The sequence below is a fragment of the Silurus meridionalis genome, chromosome 14 (assembly GCF_014805685.1).
Source record: "Silurus meridionalis isolate SWU-2019-XX chromosome 14, ASM1480568v1, whole genome shotgun sequence".
Lineage (NCBI taxonomy): Eukaryota > Metazoa > Chordata > Actinopteri > Siluriformes > Siluridae > Silurus > Silurus meridionalis.
Window position 1 is genome coordinate 17,360,011 of NC_060897.1, and position 23,468 is coordinate 17,383,478.

The 23,468-nt window shown below is 38.7% G+C and overlaps 1 protein-coding gene across 4 annotated transcripts in view; it reads right to left on the minus strand.

Annotated features, from left to right (window-relative positions):
- Positions 1 to 5,876: 5,876 nt before the first annotated feature.
- crebbpb (CREB binding protein b) overlaps positions 5,877 to 23,468 on the minus strand; it is a 111,555-nt gene continuing 93,963 nt past the window's right edge. For all 4 annotated transcript variants that reach the window (XM_046865894.1, XM_046865897.1, XM_046865896.1 and 1 more), the window contains 5 exons: positions 10,575 to 10,740; positions 10,307 to 10,474; positions 10,062 to 10,223; positions 9,044 to 9,325; positions 5,877 to 8,878 (listed from right to left, as the gene is read on the minus strand). In XM_046865894.1, coding sequence (XP_046721850.1) covers positions 6,677 to 8,878; positions 9,044 to 9,325; positions 10,062 to 10,223; positions 10,307 to 10,474; positions 10,575 to 10,740 — 2,980 coding nt within the window. In that variant the 3' untranslated portion in view covers positions 5,877 to 6,676. The remainder of the gene's footprint in view (positions 8,879 to 9,043; positions 9,326 to 10,061; positions 10,224 to 10,306; positions 10,475 to 10,574; positions 10,741 to 23,468) is intronic.

Sequence of the window (23,468 nt, forward strand, 5' to 3'; positions counted from 1 at the left end):
AATAAATCGTTTAAAGTGTTTAACTCCACCTCAATAATAGTTACACTTTAAAAGGTTTAGTAATATACCTGTTTTAATGTATCTCTTCTTTTTAATTTCAAAGTTGATTTAAAATGATCTCTTTATTCTTTCTTTCCTAACAAGGGTGCATTGTATACACCAGAATCAAATGTTGTATTACCATAAATTATACCTTAAATACTGGTCCCGGTACATTGTACATCTGTTTTAATGCTGTCTTTTCTTTTAAGGCTTGATGTCAAAGTCGACATAAAATTATCTTCTCTTTATTTTCCTAACAAGGGTGCATTTTATATACCGTAATTTCCGGACTATAAAGCGCACCGTTATATAAGCCGCACCCACTGAATTTTACAAATATTTTTATTTTTAACATAAATAAGTGTCTACACTGAAACTAATGAACTTTATACAGGCTTTACCGAAAGAGAGTGTCTGTTACACGGTGTAACGGGTGAAATACGTTGTGGCTCCTTTAAGAGCAGAGCGCCATTTTGGGAACAGCATGGCACCGCATTCTGCCGGTATTACTGCATGTGTGTGTGCGTGTACCCGTGTGCGACTGAGGATTATGTGCTCATTATTTTCTGATGCTCATTTCTAAGTTCCTTTGACTAACCCATAACGCTGTTGCCAAGAAAAATAAAAAAGCACGAGTTTTGGAAACCTGTCTGTGCTTATAAGATTTCATTTGCAACTGGAGTTAGCGAGCTATCCCTTCACCCAGACTCAACACGTTACAACGGCTTGTATCTAAACAGTAGCCGACCAAGTAAGTCATTGTTCACTGTCTTCCTCCTTCCTTTCACAACTATTTCTCTCTGGAGTTTATCTTTTTGCATTGTCGTGCGTTTAAAAATCAACACCGGTGAAAGTTTTCTCTCCCGATGCCGTGCAGCTCAGAACACAGGTGAGGTGCGTTTTTTTTTTCCGTTTGGAAATTTCATTGGTCTAATGTTATTGGGCTCAGTTTTTTGGCTTGAAGTTTGTGAAACCGGGAAAAACCCAGGAAAAAAGTTGCTTCGTTGTTTAAGCCGCGGGGTTCAAAACGTGGAAAAAATAGCAGCTTATATGCCGATAAATACGGTACCTGAATATAACATTGTATGGACAAAGTTATACCTTAAATACTGGTATGTTAATAGTAAGTTAAATGTTAACTGATATGTAATGTACCTCTGTTTAATGCTGTCCTTGCTTGCCATGTCTGATATCAAAACAATCACCAAAATTCTGTTCCTTATTTTGCAAACAATGGTGCATTTTATTTGATCATGAAATGTACCATACTGCCTTAATACACTTTGGATAAAACTTTAAGTTCTCCAAAGCAAGTATAACACGGAAACCATGCCCACAAATGCATGAACAAAGGGAGTTTCTCCCTGCAAAATTTTAGGCCATAGCATTGGCCATTCCCCCAAAGATGGGTGGGGTTCAGGACCTTTAAAACACCTTGAACCCAACTAATCAATAGTCAGTCAAGAAAAGCAAGCTCGCTCACTCGGTTCGACCGGAAAGGCTCGGACCTCCGGGGCCCGAAGGCCCGGAGAGTCGGGCGCTTAGAACAGCCCAGCAGCGACTCTTCGGGACTCTTCGCGACTCTTCAAATCCTTTTTAAGATCTTCCAGCAAGCTTTATCTTCAGGAACAACAACTGCTCTGATCTTCAGGATAACCTGGAAGAACATCTGACTCCATCCTAACTGACTCTTCAAAGATCTATTTGTCGCATCCGGACTCTTGTGCAACAAGCCAATGCAAGTAACCGGTTTACCAACCAATTTAGACGTATTTAAGTTTGAGCCCCTTAATTTAAGGTGAATATGAATCCTTGATGAGTCTTGTTTTAGGCTGTATTTTATTGTTGAAGATTAGGCTTGCCATTCCTTTCCTTTCTTCCTCTCTCTCCTTTCTTCTTTTCCCCTCTCTTCCTCCTTCTTCTATTTTTAACTTTAATTTATATTATTTTAATTTTTATTTTCTTTTTCTTTTTGTTTGTTTGTGTAGTTAGTTTTATGTTATGTTTGTCTCATTCATTAAACGGCGTATTTTTCATAAGTGATTGTCTCTGAGTGCCGCTCACATTTTAAGGTTCCTGCAACATTCGATCTGAACTACATGCTCTATTAATTGTATATAGTGAAGGGGGGTTGCGTCTTTCTCTGCCGGGGAGATACCTCTTTTATAGAATTAATAAGGATCATACTGTCTGTTCGTCGGATGAACAGACCAAATAAGTGTAACGTTAATTCCATTACCGTCAAATTCAACTTAAATATTTAGGAGTAATTATAACCTAAATTCGCTACATATAATGGTGGAGAGTGCGGGCAAACTATTATTCAAACTATATACTAATTTTATCTTTGTCAATGGTTTTTCCCTCTTCTCTCCCATTCGCTACAACTTCTAGTAGTTCCTAGAATAGCAAAGTCCACTAAAGGTGGAAGATCATTCTCACATTTAGCTCCTAAACTCTGGAATAGTCTTCCTGTGGTGGGGGGTTTAGACACACATTTTCCCAGTTTAAGTGCAGATTAAAAACATATCTTTTTAGCAAAGCCTACACATAACACGTCTCACATCATAACCTTTTGCTCCAGAACATCTGATCACATGCACATTATCAACTTGTGCTGTTAATATCATAAACAGCAGCTACGATAATTTCTCCCCACTGCTTCTATTTCTCTCCCCATCCCGAGGCATCCTGAGGTTGGGGTCCAGTCACGTCCCACCTCATGAAGATTATGGACCATTGAAGAAGTAGATGGCGAACTCGCAAACATCTCAAACCATCTAGAGACGTACCAGTGCCATTTGGATCCCACTGCATGTGTGGAGTTTGACATTGGACTTCCTGAAGTGTTTAAAGGCTCTGGCATGGAGAAGCTGATGCTGGATCTGTGATGATCACAAATGTTGAGCTCAGTAGCGTCTACTTTTATACCAAAGACTGTTGAAAGAACATTTACTTATAATCTTATACTCTAGTGCTTATGTTAGTTCTCACTCTACAGTGTTCTGTATTGTTGAAAGATTTATGATCAAACTCTTGATGTCACCCAAATGAGGATGGGTTCCCCTTTTGAGTCTGGTTCCTCTCAAGGTTTCTTCCTCATTACATCTAAGGGAGTTTTTCCTTGCCACAGTCGCCATGGCTTGCTCATTAGGGATATATGCACACCGTTCACCTTGACTTTTGATTTCTGTAAAGCTGCTTTGAAACAATGTCTGTTGTGAAAAGCGCTATAGAAATAAACGACTTGACTAGTTTGTTGATCACAAACAGCAGAATCGTAACTTTCAAGGGTGCGCTGTGGACCACAAACACTCAGGTCATCATTTTGACATATCTTTAACAATTGTCTGTATTTTTGAACGCCCTTGCAATTTTAGGTACAAGAAACTCACAGTCCTAAGAAAGGATTTACTGATTACGGATTTATTCTGTGGCAATTCACTGGCTTCATGTGTTGCATCATTCGGGCTCTGGGAAGCATCTTCACATGCAACGACTGAGGAAGACTGAAAAATAGCTTCCCTGTAAAGCTCACTTATGCTATCAGTCAAACATGCTCTATGTTTCCTGGACATATGAGCAGTAAACGACGATGTAACAGTAAACATATTTTTACAACCTGTTACAGGACAAACCACAGTTCACCCCTCCACTATATGCTCTTTTAAGTGGCATATGAGTTCTTTAACAGTGTGAAACTGCGGTCACACAACGACATGGAAATGAAGTGTAGGAAATGAATAAAACACTGTTACTGGTGCCCCATATACAAATATCAGCCTGATACAACATATGCTCTAATTTTATTTCATTTTTTTATCATTAATCTACACATGACAAAGTGAAAACAAAATTCTAGAAATGTCTGAAATATTTCATTTACACAAGTATTCAGAATTGAAATGAGCTCAGGTGCCTCAAAATTCTCTAGATGGTTGCTGCGATGTTTATACACCTTGATTAGAGTCCACCTGTGGAAAGGTTTATTGATTGGACATGATTTGGAAGGGCACACACATCTTTATAGAAGGCCTCATGGCTGACAATGCATATCAGGAAAAAAACACAAAGCCATGAGATCAAATAAACAGCCTGCACAGCTCAAAGACAGGCGCATTGCAAGGCACAGGTCTGGGGAAAAACTTGCTACTGCACTGAAGATTACCACAAGCACAATGGCCTCCATAATTCTTAAATTGAAGAAATGTGGCACAACCAGGCCTTTTCCAAGAGCTGGTTGCTCAGCCAAACTGAACAAGGAGGGCCTTCAGTAAGAGAACCCGATGGTCACTCTGACTGAACTCCACAAAGTGTGGAGTTGGGACAAAGATCCAAAAGGACAACTATCACTGCAGCCTTCCACCAATCTGGGCTTTATGGCAGAGGGGCTAGATGGAAGCCCCCTTGGAGTTTGCCAACAGGCACCTGAAGGACTCTCAGACAATGTGGAACAAGATTCTCTGGTCTAATGAAACTAAGATTAAACTGGGACTTGTCAACTGGTCAGGCTTGAGGGGAAAGCTGAATGTACAGAATAGAGATATCCTCTATAAAAACCTGTTCCACAGTGCTCAGGACTGCAGTCTTATCCGAGCCCTAATCACACAGTCAAGAAAACACAAGCTTAGGAACATCTCTGTGAATGTCCTAGACTGACCCAAACAGAGCCCTGACTTGAACCCTATTGAACATCTTTGGAGAGACCTGAGAGTGGCTGTTTATGCATGTTTATAATTCGAGACACTAAACTCAACACAGAGCATGAAGACAAAATATATTAGTAAACGTTTAAAAGTAATTATGGTGTTTTAAATTAAGTAATTTATCAGGACACCAAACGGAACATTTGCTATGTTTACACACATGATTAATGAGGTGATACTGGAGAAACTGCACCTCTTAAAAAAATGTCATATGGATAAACAGAAAACATTTGTATTTGATGTGAATTTGTTCATTTAAAAGTATAATTATTGAGCTTTCTATACATATATTTATGATGTCTGTGAGGCAAATGTTCACTGAGATTCAGGGTGTTTTATTTTATTTTTGTGTCTCATATTATCTGTCTCATCCACGTTAACCCCATGGATCCGACAGTTGCCTTCTGCCTGCTCATTATTAGCTTAATAAACTAGTCTATGTCTGTGGTGTGTGAGAGCCAGGAAATGATAGACCAGTGGTAGATTGAAAAAGCCACACAATGAGAGGAAATAGGCTGATGGTCTGAAAACAGCACGCAATGAGAAGGAAAAAAAGAATTTCATTTTACCAAATAGATTAAAACTAAAGTAAAGAGCCTGTAAAAATCTAACAAGTAGAAAGTACAGATATTTGTGTCAAAATATAACGAGTAAAATAAAAAGTTGTCTGAAAAAAATAAATAGTGAAGTAAAGTACTGAGACCAGAAAAATCTACTTGAGTACAATAAGGAATTACATGTACTTTGTTACTTCCCCCTCTGCTGTCCACTGATGGTCCCCATCCAAACTGACTTGAGAGGATTTTCCATGAAAAATGCCAGAAAATCCCCCATTTCTGGTGTGCAAAGCTTGTTGCATCATACACAAAAAAAACTGAATTGCCAATGGAGATTGTAAAGGGTTGAAATACTTATATACCTGTGATATTTCAGGTTTCTTTTATTTTTTATTTAAAAAAACATTTACAGACATTTCTAGAATTCTGTTTTCACTTTCTTCATTATGGGGTACTTGGAGTAGACTAATGGGGAAAAAAAAATCTATTATAAGAATATAGAACTTGCCGGTTAATGTGAGGAATTCTCAAGAATCTTTTTATTTGCTAAAAGATTTAAATGAGCACTGTATTGACTGTTGCACAGTTTATTTAACAATAAGTTATAGAAGTATGAAACAAGTTCTTTTAATCAGTATTTACAACTTTCTCAATTTGTTTAATTCCTCATATATACAGCATCTCAATCAGCATGATTTACATAGAAGAATTTTCCTTACTCAATTCAAGTTTCATTAGAGAAAAGCCTCACATACAGAAATTAGTGACCCTGAACCTTACTCCAAAAGGGATTTTTTTTCCCACTGACCATCAGAAGAAGGGACCAAGCAATGTTCTATACCTTGAAACATATGCAATGCAGGACAATAAATTACATATTTAAGCACCTTAAAAATAAGCGAAATTACAACTTCTCACATTTTGTAGAAGAGATCATTTCTGTACAAATAAACACCAGTCTGTTTATACAAGCACCTTAGTTTGGAGAAAAACATGGTGCATTTTCAAAGGCATGTTTACAATCTAGCATATATGAATAAACATCAGCAAGTAATCATAACTTATAAACACAAAAATGCATCTGAAATTTCGAAACAGTCTTCAGTAATAAATGGCAATACATGACCTGGGGGAAAAAGTAAACAAAACAGTACAATAGGCTAAATCAATTCAGTTGCTGCCTTGACTTATATATAAAAAAAAAAAAAATAAAAATAAAAATAAAAAAAAAAGGATAAGTGATTGATATATCCACATATAACCATCAATAGAAAAGCAGTCCATTGGTTGGCATGTAAACCATTCACATTCTTTGTCTGAGATATCAATACAATCGGTATGAAAACAACACCTCTCTATCGTCTCTCATTGCTATAATCCTTCCACAAACTTCTCTAAAGTGTCTCCAGTGGTATCTCCCACCATGATCAACTCATTGTTCAGCCCTCTATGGTTTGGTGTGTTAAGCTGAGAGAGCATTGTGCTCTGCTCTGGGGTACATAGATAGCCCTGTTCCATGGAGCCTGTCATTACCCCAGCAAGTGCGGGGCGGGGGGAGCTGGAGTGCATTGAAGCATGCTGGGGAGAGGGTTGAAGCTGCATGCGTGGGGATGGACTGGAATGTTGGGGCTGCTGCAAAGGAGGATGGGGTGACTGCACAGGTGCAGGTGATCTAACTTGGTTGCCCAGTGCATTCAATATGGCCTGTCCAGGTAAATGTGAGCCTTGCTGCTGTACTGGGAGCATATGGGGCTGAGGGCTCATAGAGGTGGCTTGAGGTGGTGATCCTATTTGCTGTTTTAGCATTTGCTGTGGAAGCTGTTGTGGCGACATAAGCTGTTGCATCATATTCTGGGTTGGGTCCATGCTCATTCCAGGTTGGCTCATACCAGGCATCATGGGAATATTACCTCCCTGCATAGTCAATTGCTGCTTCATGCGTATTTGCGAGTAGTTAGCTGCACCTTGAGATTGGGAAAACCCCCCTTGGGCAGGAGTCAAGGTCCCTTGCTGCTGCTGTTGCATTTGGTGCATTAGTTGTCGGCGATAAAGCTGCTGGTTGCTGTTGTGTGTAGCATTCATGAGTTGTCCCTGTGGCCCTAGAGTGCCCATACCCTGAGATGCAGCAGCTTGCTGAGACTGCATTCCTGGTCTCATCAGTGGAGGATTCTGCATAGCAGCCATATTCTGAAACCCTGACTGGACTCTGATCATAGCTTGTGGGCTCTGCTGCAGCTGTGGCAGGGATTGCCGGGGTTGACTGGCCTGATATTTTGCTGTTCGTTGTTTGATAAATGCAGCCATTAAGTGAGGGTTTAACTTGAGAATGTTGAGGACCTGCTGCTGTTGTTGAGGTGAATGCGGTGACTTCAATTTGCACAACAACTCCTGGAGGGCACCTGGTGCAATGCTGCCTGTACCTTTTTGGATCATTTGATTTTGCTGTGGGGCTTGAGGAGGCACTGGCTGAAGTGGCATGACACCCTGTATGGGCCGTGGTTGCTGTTGCTGGATAATAGCCCGCTGCATCAATGTAGGCTGTTGAGATGAAGGTGTTAACTGAGGTTGTTGAGGTACCACATTGGCCTGTTGTGTTGGCATCTGCTGTGGTTGAGGGGCCTGTGGATTCTGCATGGGGCCTTGCTTACCAGCACCCCATGGTCCAGACTGCATTCCCTGTAGAGGTTGAGGACCTCTGTGGCTCATTATCTGCATGGGTGCCACTATGCGAGACTGGGTCATGGACATGCCATTCAGGTTGACCCTTAAATCTGCCTGCTGCTGCTTTGGCATGCTTGTCATCTCTATCCTTCGTACAACCTGCAAGGCAGCTAGTGCCATATGGTGTTGTGGTGTTGGTGGCTGTGGCATGGGCAGGGAAAATGGTTGTTGTGAGGGTGAGGATTGAGCACCTTGTTTGCCCTGGGAGCCTGGTGTAGGTGGCTGACTGCTGCGTCCATTGTTGTCTAAGGCTTGTGGCACAGTGGTCATGTTCTGATTTGATGATTGGGGCTGGTTTGGTAATGGCTGAGGTGTCTGTGGTGTACTAGGCTGCTGCTGCTGAGAGTTTGGTGTCCCAGGAGCTCCTGAGTTAGGGGAAGGCAGGGGCTTTTGCATGGTCCGGCCCTGCATGAGTGCCATGCGCCGCCTCATCAACTGAGCCTGTTGTAATCGCTGCTGGAGCTGTTGCTGGCGCAGCTTGTGCTTGATATTGAGGCAGAAGGGAACAGGACACTTATTTTCTGGGCAGTGCTTGGCATGGTAGCAGCACAACGCAATGAGCTGTTTGCACACGGGGCAGCCCCCATTTGTCTTGCGCTTACAGCCTTTTGTGTGTTGTACCACCCGCTTCATTTTTTGGCAAGATGGCAGTGAGCAGTTAGCGTTTCGACACTGGCAAGCATGTACCAGAGATTGGATACAACGCTGAATGCTCAGACGCCTGCTTTCCTGCGGACTCTTGGAAGCCTCACTATTCTGGTTGTTGCTGTCATCATCAAGGCCAAGGCCCCATTTCACCATTGGATGCTCATGACCATTCGAATTGTAGCAATTAATGCATAGGTCAAAGTCCTGGAAAAAAAATTCTAGTTAATGTTTTTTTTTTAATCTTGATACTAATTTTGATTTAATTATGTAGAATCTTGTTTTGCTAGCAAAATTCTTTTTTCTGCTATTTCAAAGTATTGAAAATGAAATCTGGTGAACAGAAGGTCTTAACTGTACACATAGACTAACCTCACAGACAGTGCAGTGCCAACGTGTCTCTACATGGTGCTTGCACTCATTGCATGTGTAGACAAAACGGTCCTGGCCCTGATTATGCAACTCTACCAGCATACACATAGTGCTCCACTTGCAATGGCGCAAGGAGCTGAACTCCCAATGCTTGTCCCGTGCCAGCGTAAGAAAGGCATCTCGACCATCCATCAGATCACAGATAAGTAAGGGATCAGGGTCCATGATGGGGGGCAGTGTGTTGATCACAGGACCAGCATGGAGGTGGATTACAAAGAAAACCTAGAATGAAAAAAAAGTTTGAGAAATGTATGTGTATATATATATATATATATATATATATATATATATATATATATATATATATATATATATATATATGTATGTATGTGTGTGTGTATATATATATATATATATATATATATATATATATATATATATATATATATATACACACACACACAGTGGAACCTCGAGCTCGCGGCCTCAGCGCTCGCGACCTCACATGCTCGCGACTTTCATTCCGACCGGCGACTCTCATTCAGACCGGCTCGTGAGCAACCGCGAGCTGCTCAAAACTCTAGTTTTAACATTTCTAATCAAGGTTTATCTCATTACAATTGTCTAAAAATTGCTTTAAAACTATTTTATGATGTAAATAGTGAAAGTGCTATTTACTCATTTAAATCGATTTCGTATAGTGTTCTTTGGGTTTTACTGGGTTGGAAGGGTGTATCAAAAGGTCGCGAAAATTGAACTCATGACGGTCTTGGTCCCTAACCCTCGCGAGCTCAGAGGTTCCACTGTGTATATATATATATATATATATATATATATATATATATATATATATATATATATATATATATATATATATAATATAATTTTTTTGAATTTTAGAAGTTTAGAGATTATAACTGACAACAAGAATTGTGATGTATACCTGTCCCTTGACATTTTGTGTGCATGACAATTTAACCTCATACTATTTGCAACTACAAACTATTGGAGACATTACCTCCTTGTGCTTCTCCATAGTTGCATAGAGCTTCTGGGACAGATCATTTGCTACATTTGGCATTCCAGGCTTCTTCTTGTTGGCTCGGCTCACGCTGCTCTTGTTTTTGTTAGTCTTCTTGTTGTTCTTCTTTTTTCCATTTTTACTATCAGCTTGGGTCCCCTTCAGGAAAAAATATATTAATGACTTTTTATAACCCCATTGTTAAACACTTGCCACAACTCCCATTATTTCATGTATCTTGCCTCTACTGTCTCAGAGGAAGCTGTACTCTCCTCCTTCTTCCTTTCCTCCTCCTCTTGCGCCAGCTCCTTGATGCTTTCCTCCAAAACATTGGGCCAAAAATCTCCCTCAAAATAAGGCAGCTCATAGGCACTTTTAATTCGATCCTCTGTAGCCTGTTTAAAGATGTCCTGTAACAAGGAATATATATTTTTCACCTGATTCAAGCAAAAGGAGATACTTCTAGTAAAAGTGACTGTTCTGTTTCAATGCTCTGGTCTATCATCTTACTTTATAGTCATGAATTATTCTTTCGGCAAAGGCTTTGTCCAGCATTTTGCGGTACCACTCCTGAAGTCTTTTGGGTTTGGGTATCTTCTGATCAGAAGGGTGACTGTGAAATATATAGTCATCTCCTTCACTTGGTGGGCAGGCCCAGATATGACCTGTCACATACCTGTATATAGGGAAAATTAAATTTTATCTACTGTGTGTAAGATTATTGTTAAAAATGAAAGAAAAAAGCAAGAGTTGGGCTGGATAGTAAAAACCTGAATGGAAACATTTCAGTATATTCTGCACATTAAAATACAAAGGACCAAGCACACAAAGTGAACAGGAAGCACGTAAATTTATCGGCAAAATAAAAAAGAACCAGAGAGATCAAAGAACAAGCAAGATGTGAAAACAGCTGCAATAAAGGCCCGGCAAACCATTCAGAAAAATCATGGGGTTTGGTTAGGTTCAAGAATTAAAATGTCAAAAATTGAGGTTTTACTTCCTGATATTTAAATCTCTGTGTGTTAAACATGGCACCTTTTAACACATCCATTTTTAAATAATTAAAATTATTGAAACCTGTATTTGGTAGATGTTGCTTGTTGCCTAGTTGTTACCTGTGATTGATTTATTAAACAATGAATAGCTCTAAAAGTGTACCCTTAGTTTAAATCTAGCATTTTGCCTGAGAAAACAATTGTTTAAAAAAACAAACAAAAAAAAACAAACAAAAAAAAACAATTATTCATGTTTTGAAATAAAAAACCTTGTGTACTATAACCATACCTTGAATAAGTCAGTCAAAAGAAAGAGCAGTAATTTATGACAAACATTTTAGTTTATTTAATTTTTTCTGAAAAGAAGTACATATGTTTATCAAGGCAGAATTAAATTTTTATTAATGCAACAAAAACAGAGGTCAACTAACGGACAGTTTAAAATCAAAAGGAAGAAAACAAGAAAAAAACAACCAAAACAAAACAGGGGACACCTGCCAATTGTCAATAAACAAAAACAACAACAACAAATCAATATTAAAACAACATTTTCCACCTTAGTTCTTAAAGGAAAAGCTCTCATTTGCTTTACTTTTGTTTCAAAATTGAATAAGTAAACTGACTACATAAAACCAATTCACCCAGACAAAAAAAATTACTTTTTTTTTACTGACTGCCAAAAGAATTAACATCAGTCTATAATCTTTATGTCATCCATTAAAGGAAATATTGTCAAAATACAGTGATTTACAATTGAATGCAAAAACTGCTTCTAAATGTCTTTCTAAATGTCACCAACAAAATTCTCTCCACATGGCTAAGTTTGTTTTTCCACATTCATCAATTGAAATATCTTGATTTTCCTCTTTGCAACATTTGTCTTATTTGAAGGTATCTATAAAAACAAATTTTGATTAAACCTAATTTTTTTTTAGTGACTCACATATATAGATTTTACCTTTATAAAAAACAATAATTAGTAATTCCTTGTGTAATCAAAGTTCGAAATCTATTATCTAGTCTGATCTGTCTTGTATCAAATTTTATAGTTTGATACAGGGGTTTATTTCATCAGCTATTCTAGTCTCAATTTGGTCATTAGCTATTAGAGCAGATAATAGAATCTCCTGCTCTATTTCCATCCATCTTGCTCAATATGTTGGACAATTCCAGCAATTTAATGGTCTTAGTAGAGATGCATAATAGTAGTATTTTAAGCAGGGGAGGCCTAATTTACCCTTTTCTTTAATTAGTAGTAATATTTTAAATCTAATTGTTTTTTTTCCCCTGCCATAAAAATCTTGATAATTCATTCTCTGAATTGCTGGGTTAATATTTCTATTATTTGAATGTGTCTGAAAAAGAAAGAGTAGACTCACTGAGTAACTTTGGAGCCTAAATGGTACAAAGGATTAAGGTACCATCTTAATAGAGCCACTTTTATAATTTTTTTCTTTTAAAAAGAGGTCCATAATTTGTACCTCATTCTAATTTACTTCTGTGGTTTGTAGTTAAACACTAATACTTGAGTCTTTGAAATATTAAGCTTATAACTAGATATTGCCGAAAATACTTCTAAAAAATGTAACTATTTACGAAGTAATTTTGTAGGTTGACACATATTAATAGATCATCTGCATAAAGTTCTAGTTTGTGTTTTTCAGTCCACAAATCAATTCATTTAATTGAATAGTTTTGCCTAATCCATTGACTCAAAGGCTCTATAAATAAAGTAGAAAGAAGGGGTGAAATCGGACAACCCTGTCTTGTGCCTCTCTCTAGTTCAAATGGATCAGACAAATATCCGTTAATACTTGCATAGGGCTTGTTAAATAGTGCTGTAATTATGTCCATAAAGCTTTTATGAAAACCAATTTTTGCTCTATTTGAGTCAAAGGCTTTCACTGCATCCAGACTTAATTGGGCAGCTTTTACACTATGTTCTGTAAACAAGAATGTGCAGAGTTATTCTAACATTGTTTTGAACTTGGCTTTGATGTATAAACCCCGTTTGATCCAAATGAGTAAGGCCTGGAAGGACTGTTTTCTTGTTATATAGAATCTAGAATCTTCTAGAATAGATGTAAACAGCTTGTAGTCAATGTTTAGAACACTAACTGGGCAGTAGTTACCACATTACATTCTATCTTTCCCTTCTTTTGGTATTAGTGAAATCAGTGCTTTCCTCCATGTGGGTAAAGTTCTTTAATTTTACATTACTTAAATCAATACATTTACCAAATTCGAAGGCAAGTGAACGGACATGGATTTATACCAGTAGCAGTCTGGTCTTGGGGATTTGTAAAAATTAAAATCTTTGAATGGACTTTTCCTCTGATGTTGCTCTCGCCTTCCCATTTTCTGACTGCTTGTTTGTAACGGTCTCTTTTTAATCTGGTACAATGTTTTAAATTTCACACCTTCAAAACCATAAACACGAGGGGGCTGGGGGGTGGGGGTGCATTGTATTATCATTTGCCAGGCCTTGTGGAGTATTTGCGGTTTAGTTGTAAAACTCAAAAAGTTAACAACAATCAATTGTGGTTTATTTCTACCAGCTTTGCACCAGCTTTGCATCTAGACACAGTAATGTTTGCCCATTCTTCTTAGCAAAACAGCTCCAATTGAATCAGATTGGATGGAGAACATTTGTGAATAGCAAGTCTTGAAGATTCTCATTGGGATTTAGGTCTGGACTTTGACTGGGCCATTCTAACACATGAATATGCTTTGATCTCAACCATTCCATTGTAGCTCTGGCTGTATGTTTAGAGTAGTTGTCCTGCTGGAAGGTGAGCCTCTGCCACAGTCTCAAGTCTTTTGTAGCCTCTAATAGGTTTTCTTCCAGGATTGCCCTGTATTTAGCTCCATCCATCCTTCCATCATCTGTAACAATTCTGACTATATTTCTAGCAATTCCGGCTTTTTTTAGCATGTCGGGCAGCACCTGCCCCACTATAGTGGCAGAAAGCTTTACACATTAAAAATTAAATAGGCTACAATCATGAGAATAGCATGATATCAAGCTTTTGATTCCTGGAGAAAACTCTGTCTAACAATCAGCTCTGGAGGAGATGGATAAAAAATAGATGAAGCAGAGGTGGCCTCGTTCATACAACAACAGCTTCAAACTTTAGGCCTAGTTACTGGTTACATGGTTACTGGTGGATGCACTACGCATGTTGGATGTTTACAAGAAATAAAGTTGGAATTGCGAATAAAAAGTCTGAATTGTGATAAAAAAAGTCGGAACTATGCAAACTTTGTTTTAATGTGGCGAAAACAGGCTTTCATATGAATCTTCTCCTTGGCCCTCGCTGTTTTCTCCTCGTTCAGCCATTTTTTCTTTATGCAGCAACTTCTGTGTTTACTTGTCCAGAGTGCTTAAGAGTTTAGCGGATAGTGCGTATGGTATTTTCTGTAGTACATTTCAGTATTATTTCTTTTAGTTTATTGTATTTTATTAATTATTGTCATACTTTGTTTTTAATTTTTTAAATATTTATAGCATTTAATATCACCAAAGAACGTGAACTCTGTATATCCACAGTAAGTGCTTAATGTGTGCACATGGGCAAATACATAAGTCCCATTCATGGTCAGTAGATTCGTTGATAGGCTTATAAGCAGAGCTGACAAAAGTACACACATCCTACATTTAAGTAGAAGTACAAATACTCGTGTTTAAAAAACACACGGGTAAAAGTTGAATTTCTGGCTATACTTTTTTTTTTTTTTTTTTTTTTTTACTTAAGTTAAAGTAAGGAAGTTTGGGCTCTGACATAAAAAGTAGCTATTATCACTACCTGTTTTAGTGTCACGCTAGTAACTGGACACCACGCCATAATAATATTAGGCTGTCAATCGATTAAAATATTTAATTGCCCTGTTCAAAATTTACCTTATATTAATACTTTTTTAATACTTTAATTAACATGGGCATGGACAGATATTGATGCTTTATGCAAATGTATGTTTACTATTTGTGAAACCAAACCAAACAGAGTATGAAGACAAAATATTCTTCTATGCGACTTGTTTTATTTAAAAGTAGACTTTTCGAGCTTTCTATACATATATGTATGTGAGACAAATGTTCACTGAGATTCAGGGTGCTTTATTTTATTTGTGTGTCTGTGAAGAGAGGAGACAGAGACGGCAGAAAGTGCACCCTGTCTGTTTTCTTTACATTACAAAAGCACAAGGATTTGTTGTTGTGTGTACAAATAAAATAGACCCTTTACATATTCCAATAATATGTTGCTCTTATCTGTACAATCAAAAAAGACAGTAATTTATGTTTGTATCGCCATTATGAGGAAATAATGCCACAAAATGTCCCAGTGCATTTGTCGACCCAGAGAGATAATTGTGTGCATCATGGGGCTTTAAGACTTGGCAGATCAGTAAAACAAATGTTTACTGATTAAAATGATTTTTTCAGTCATGTTTATGTAGCTGATTCCCTCGGTCACATCCATGTTAACCGAATACTTCATGTTGCCTTCTAGATAGGCAAGGAACCAGGGCACACCGAGGGCCCCAGTGGGTTCGCTGTCACAGACGGTCATCTCGGTTTCCCCCAAGCAGTGGCCGATAAAAGGTAAGCATATTTGCTTTAGTATAATTGGTGCTTGTGGGTCTGCCTGTAAGGCTTCTCTTAACCAAAAAACACAATTTATTTTGAAGAACATAACCAATTAACAGCGTTTTAATCTCAAAGCTATAGTACATACTATTCTTTTTAGTACTATTCTTTTTAGTTAGGTGGGCCTTGATCGATAACAGTATAAGTTAGTAGAACCCATCAGGAGAACACCATCTTCACAATAGATTAAAACTAAAGTAAACGTAAGAAGTAAAAAGTATAGCTATTTGTGTCAAAATGTATTGAGTAAAAAGTAGTCTAAAAAAAATAGTGAAGTAAAGTACTGATACTGAAAAATCAGTATTTGTACTTTGTTACTTCCCACCTCTGCTTAAAGTAATATCAATTTCTAATTCTATAAGTTTCATTTATGTCATGTGCAGGTGCAAGGCCTGCCTGTGCTGCATGTGCTGAATTAAAAAAAATAAAGATGTGGGGGTTTGTTTTTTTCTTTGCCATCATTAAATTATTATACTGAAAAAGCATAGTAGATTTTGGCGATAACAGTGACAGATATACCTGTTGTCAAATAAAAAAATTTGATGTAATAACCATTGACATAAGAAAAAGAGGTGTTACCTAGACTTTAAGAAAAAGCATATAAAAAGGCTGTTTTTTTTTTCTATAACTTTGGACACTTTTATGGAACAGTCTGACTTTGTTTCTGGAGAATAAATCCTGAAGCTTTGACATCACAACCCTAGATTGTGCACTTAGTTTTTTGGTATTGATTGGAGTCTTTACTTTGATACTAAATTTGTTTGTTCTTTTTCCAATTATCCAGATAGGCATGGAGCCAGGGCACACTGAGGGCCCCAGTGGGTTCGCTGTCACAGACAGTCATCTCGGTTTCCCCCAAGCAGCGGCTGATAAAAGGTAAGCATATTTGCTTTAGTATAATTGGTGCTTGTGGGAATAATTAGGGGTCTGCCTGTAAGGCTTCTCCTAACCAAAAAACACAATTTATTTTGAAGAACATAACCAATTAACAGCATTTTAATCTTTAAGCTATAGTACGTACTATTCTTTTTAGTACACCGTTAAGTGGGCCTTGATCGATAACAGTATAAGTTAGTAGAAGTAAGCAGCTGTTGAACTCTTCTCCTTGGTGAATCTCTGAGAGATCTTAATTAGAACTGAAAGTGACATTGAAGGCGATAAGTCCTGCCAACAGTTTTAAACTGAGTGAAGTTGTTCTGGACACATTAGAATAAAAAGATAGTATTTGGCTAAGTGTTTTCTTTACCCTTAGAGGAGTACGAGGACAAACTTGACCCCATTGCGAAGCACGAGACTAAAGGAATTTATACACGTCTGGAGAGAGAATTTATACAAGGACATATATGGGATAGCACATGTCTTGACTCTACAAAAGATGTTTGATTTATGGGGTGCAATTTAAATGGTAAAGGACAATCAGGGTCTGTTAGATGAGTGGCCATATATAAATTTTGTAGCAATCAAAGACAAGTTTTTGAAATTTTTAGACCTCATTTTCAATTCTGTAGTGCCATTGCATTTTGGTTATTTTAACATAACAAGCAAAACCATATATAGACAGAGGTGAGGAGTTACAGTACAGTCGAGGTAAGGGAGACAGATTGAAGAACCTCATTTCGCACTTTCCAGTATTTCGTAAGGTGCAGTGGTCAACTCGATGGTACACCAAGACAAGTGGAAGCCTTAACTTTGAAAAGTTCAAATCCCTAATCCCTAATAAGTTAGAAAGCAGTTGCCACGAAAGATTTGTTTGGGGAATTCCCAGAGTAAGAGGAATGTAAAATGGCAACTGCACCAGTTTAGGTGTTAGGAGTTTCAAAGAAGTGGGAACAAAGAACTAAAAAAATAAAGACACATTGGCCTGAAGCAGGTGCATTCAATGTAGTGTTGCATTAAGAGATGGGAAAAAAAAAAATACATGTAAGTAATAAAAGTAAAAAGGACTTTTTTAAGAGAAGCAGAGAGTTAGAAGTGATTAATATGTTTAAAAAAGAAGCAAAAAAAAACAGAAAATTGAGAACAGCTAGGAAAAAATATTTAAAAAAGCAGATAAGGAGACTGAGGAAAAGCTAAAGAAGGCATTTGTGAAACCTCTACCTTATGAGTCTTAAGGGGATGAGTATCCAGTAATTAAAGGAACAGTGCAAGTTGAAGGGGTAGTAAAATTAATAGAAGAGCAAGAGCAAGTAGAAGACAGAGGAGCAATAAGAGACAGAAGCGGTGCAGCAAATACAGTACAGCAGCACACCCAGAAATAAGGAGAGAGAGGAGGAATAAGCTAAGTTGGATTGCTATAAAGAGGTTGAGAATAAGTTACACGAGTTAAAGTTTACAGATTATTGTGAGAAAGACGCACAGAAGTATCGAGTGAAGTATCAAGAAGTCAGAAGTATCAAGTGAATATAAGGAAGAGGGGAAACTGATGAGGAGTATGAGAGAAGCATCAGAGGAGATAGTAAAGATTCTTAAAGAAATAGGGTAGGGAAATTGATGTAGCCAGAGAAACTTTTAAAGCACAGAAAAGGAGAGAGTGAGGTGAAGACAAACTTGAGGAATAACAGATTTTAGGAGAACATTTTGCTTTTGCAGAAGGAGGAAATTCTCCTCGAAGCAGAACAGGGCATCCATAAGATTATAGAAGGTTTGCTAAAGCTGGAGTTTTAATTGAGATATCCAGCTTATGTAATACACCAATATTGCCAGTTGCTAAAACTGACACATCCATATGGCATTTACTCCATGACTTAAGAGCTGTAAATAAAGTTGTGTTAAAGTTGTGTTGACAGGCAGAAGTTCCTAATTCACACATGTTGCTAAATAACGTTCCACCTGATGCTAAATAGTGTTCCTCTGGCTGAGGAAAGCAGACATTAATTTGCCTTTAGATATGCAAGAAAACGGCATACTTACACCAGAATGCCTCAAGGTTTTAAACATTCACTGCATGTGTTTATTCAAGTGCTAAAAGTGGATCTTGAAGAATGAGTGCTGGATAGTGTTATATACACTCACCGGCCACTTTATTAGGTACACCTTACTAGTACCGGGTTGGACCCCTTTTGCCTTCTGAACTGCCTTAATCCTTCGTGGCATAGATTTAACAAGGTACTGGAAACATTCCTCAGAGATTTTGGTCCATATTGACATGATAGCATCACGCAGTTGCTGCAGATTTGTCGGCTGCACATCCGTGATGCGAATCTCCCGTTCCACCACATCCCAAAGGTGCTCTGTTGGATTGAGATCTGGTGACTGAGCCATTTGAGTACAGTGAACTCATTGTCATGTTCAAGAAACCAGTCTGAGATGATTCGCGCTTTATGACATGGTGCGTTATCCTGCTGGAAGTAGCCATCAGAAGATGGGTACACTGTGGTCATAAAGGGATGGACATGGTCAGCAACAATACTCAGGTAGGCTGTGGCGTTGACACAATGCTCAATTAGTACTAATGAGCCCAAAGTGTGCCAAGAAAATATCCCCCACACCATTACACCACCACCACCAGCCTGAACCGTTGATACAAGGAAGGATGGATTCATGCTTTCATGTTGTTGACGCCAAATTCTGACCACACCATCCGAATGTCGCAGCAGAAATCGAGACTCATCAGACCAGGCAACGTTTTTCCAATCTTCTATTGTCCAATTTTGGTGGGCCTGTGCGAATTGTACCCTCAGTTTCCTGTTCTTAGCTGTCAGGATTGGCACCCGGTGTGGTCTTCTGGCTGCTGTAGCCCATCCGCCTCAAGGTTCAACGTGTTGTCAGAGATGCTTTTCTGCATAACTCGGTTGTAACGAGTGGTTATTTGAGTTACTGTTGCCTTTCTATCAGCTCGACCAGTCTGGCCATTCTCCTCTGACCTCTGGTATCAACAAGGCATTTGCGCCCACAGAACTGCCGGTCACTGGATATGTTCTTTTTTTCGGACCATTCTCTGTAAACCCTAGAGATGGTTGTGCGTGAAAATCCCAGTAGATCAGCAGTTTCTGAAATACTCAGACCAGCCCGTCTGGCACCAACAACCATGCCACGTTCAAAGTCACTTAAATCACCTTTCTTCCCCATTCTGATGCTTGATTTGTACTGCAGCAGATCGTCTTGACCATGTCTACATGCCTAAATGCATTGAGTTGCTGTCATGTGATTGGCTGATTAGAAATGTGCAGTAACGAGCAGTTGGACAGGTGTACCTATTAAAGTGGCCGGTGAGTGTATACACCTCTGTATATATGCCTCTGGCTGAAAGTATACATAAACATGGCTACATAATATATATAAGCTGTATATTTCAGCAAAGCCAGTTGAGCGAGATCAGCTTAAAAATGTTGAGTGTGTAAAAAACATTAGACAGTGGATGCTTGGTAACTTTCTTTTGCTCAACTCGGATAAGACGAAAGTACTTTTACTAGGACCATATGCAGCTAGAAGTAAACATTCTGATTACGTAGCATCTCTGGATGGTGTTTCTGTCTCAGTGTGTACAGCAGTCAAAGACCTTAGTGTGAATATTGACCCTAGTCTTTCCTTTGAGGCTCACGTGAATAATATTACCTAATTACCAATATTATCCTTTACCTTAGAAATATTGCTAAAATTAGAAACATGATGTTACAGGATGCAGAAAAACTAGTTCATGCTTTTGTTACATCTAGATTGGAATGACTGTAATGCTTTACTGTCTGGGTGTTCGAGTAAGTGCATAAATAAGCTTCAGTTAGTTCAGAATGCAGCAGCAAGGGTCCTCACTTAATCTAGAAAACATGAACCCTGTTTTAATCAGTCTACACTGGCTCCCAATTGAACTTGTATTGATTATAAAAGACTACTACTGACGTATAAAGCACTTAACGGTCTCGTGCCGCAGTATCTGAGTGAACTTCTGTACCAATATGATCCTCCACGCATACTTAGATCAAAAGGTGCAGGCTATTTGTTGGTACCTTAAATAATGAAGACTACAGAAGGGGCAGATCTTTCTTTTATAAAGCCTCACAGTTATGGAACAGCCTTCCAATCAGTGTTTGGGACTCGGACACAGTCTCAGTCTTCAAGTCAAGACTAAAAACATATTTATTTAGTCAAGTCTTTTATCAGTAGATTTTTCTTAGGTAAAGGCACAGATCTGGAGGGATCATGGATATAGAGTGCTCGGTGAACTGGGATATTTGTATGCTGTCGTCCCCTCACTCTCACATCTTCACTCAGGTTTGTTGACTGTGGTGTGGTGGGTCGTCTCTTATCCCAGAGATCCCTCATGTCTGTGTTACCTTCTGGTTCTCCCTTTTAGTTATGCTGCCATAGCGAGTCTTGCCGAAGTCCAAACTGCTCCTCAACTTTCATACAACAATAAAAACACATAATAATCCATATCCTTCTCTTCCTGTCACCCCTCTTCTCTCTCAGTCGAGTTAAACATGCTCCTGCCCCTCTTCCCTCCTTGGATCTTCCCACTTCGTCCAGGCCTGCCTCTGGATAGTGTTCTCTTCGATTAGAGGCCACTCTGTGCAGCTGGGGACGGTTTCTCATCAACGCCTTGGGTGGTTCCATAAAATTTTGAAGTAAGAACGGGAGCTTTGAAGATGGATTTGGACTGTAGTTAATGTGAATAGTCTGCTACACTGACTCAGGGCTACAGTTTGCTTCTGATCATCGTCACTGTACCCCACAACATTGTTTATCTGTAATAAATGTACATTTGGTGCAACCCAGATGAGGATAGGTTCCCTCTTGAGTCTAGTTCCTCTCAAGGTTTCTTCCTTATGGCATCTCGGGGAGTTTTTCCTTGCCACAGTCGCCACCGGCTTGCTCATCAAGGACAAACTTACACTTATAAAGAACATCTTATTCAATTTTATCACCACATTATTTATGTAAAGCTGCTTTAAGAATGTTCATTGTTTAAAGCTCTATACAAATAAAAATGAATTGAGTTTATTTATTTTTTTTATATACAGGGAGTGCAGAATTATTAGGCAAATGAGTATTTTGACCACATCATCCTCGTTATGCATGTTGTCTTACTCCAAGCTGTATAGGCTGGAAAGCCTACTACCAATTAAGCATATTAGGTGATGTGCATCTCTGTAATGAGAAGGGGTGTGGTCTAATGACATCAACACCCTATATCAGGTGTGCATAATTATTAGGCAACTTCCTTTCCTTTGGCAAAATGGGTCAAAAGAAGGACTTGACAGGCTCAGAAAAGCCAAAAATAGTGAGATATATTGCAGAGGGATGCAGCAGTCTTAAAATAGCCAAGCTTCTGAAGCGTGATCATCGAACAATCAAGCGTTTCATTCAAAATAGTCAACAGGGTCGCAAGAAGCGTGTGGAAAAACCAAGGCGCAAAATAACTGCCCGTGAACTGAGAAAAGTCAAGCGTGCAGCCGCCAAGATGCCACTTGCCACCAGTTTGGCCATATTTCAGAGCTGCAACATCACTGAGTGCCCAAAAGCACAAGGTGTGCAATACTCAGAGACATGGCCAAGGTAAGAAAGGCAGAAAGTCGACCACCACTGAACAAGACACACAAGCTGAAACGTCAAGACTGGGCCAAGAAATATCTCAAGACTGATTTTTCTAAGGTTTTATGGACTGATGAAATGAGAGTGAGTCTTGATGGGCCAGATGGATGGGCCCGTGGCTGGATTGGTAAAGGGCAGAGAGCTCCAGTCCGACTCAGACGCCAGCAAGGTGGAGGTGGAGTACTGGTTTGGGCTGGTATCATCAAAGATGAGCTTGTGGGGCCTTTTCGGGTTGAGGATGGAGTCAAGCTGAACTCCCAGTCCTACTGCCAGTTTCTGGAAGACACCTTCTTCAAGCAGTGGTACAGGAAGAAGTCTGCATCCTTCAAGAAAAACATGATTTTCATGCAGGACAATGCTCCATCACACACGCCCAAGTACTCCACAGCGTGGCTGGCAAGAAAGGGTATAAAAGAAGAAAATCTAATGATATGGCCTCCTTGTTCACCTGATCTGAACCCCATTGAGAACCTGTGGTCCATCATCAAATGTGCGATTTACAAGGAGGAAAACAGTACACCTCTCTGAACAGTGTCTGGGAGGCTGTGGTTGCTGCTGCACGCAATGTTGATGGTGAACAGATCAAAACACTGACAGAATCCATGGATGGCAGGCTTTTGAGTGTCCTTGCAAAGAAAGGTGGCTATATTGGTCACTGATTTGTTTTTGTTTGGTTTTGAATGTCAGAAATGTATATTTGTGAATGTTGAGATGTTATATTGGTTTCACTGGTAAAAATAAATAATTGAAATGGGTATGAATTTGTTTTTTGTTAAGTTGCCTAATAATTATGCACAGTAATAGTCACCTGCACACACAGATATCCCCCTAAAATAGCTAAAACTAAAAACTACTTCCAAAAATATTCAGCTTTGATATTAATGAGTTTTTTGTGTTCATTGAGAACATGGTTGTTGTTCAAATTAAATCCTCAAATAAAATTAATCCTCAAAAATACAACTTGCCTAATAATTCTGCACTCCCTGTATATATTTTTTATTTCCATGTGCAACTGGAAGCTCCTGTCACCAAAACAAATTCCTTGTAAGTGTAAACATAGCAATAAAGCTCTTTCTAATTCTTCCATCAGCAGGGCTTGGCAGCTGTGCATTATGCATATGAGAAAACTTCCACTTTGTCTATGGGTTATCCTGTTATTTTTTACACTCATCAAAAAGTTGTAGAACTATTAGAGCAAGGAAGGTTTGTTTTGACTCAGGCTCATTCTCTCTC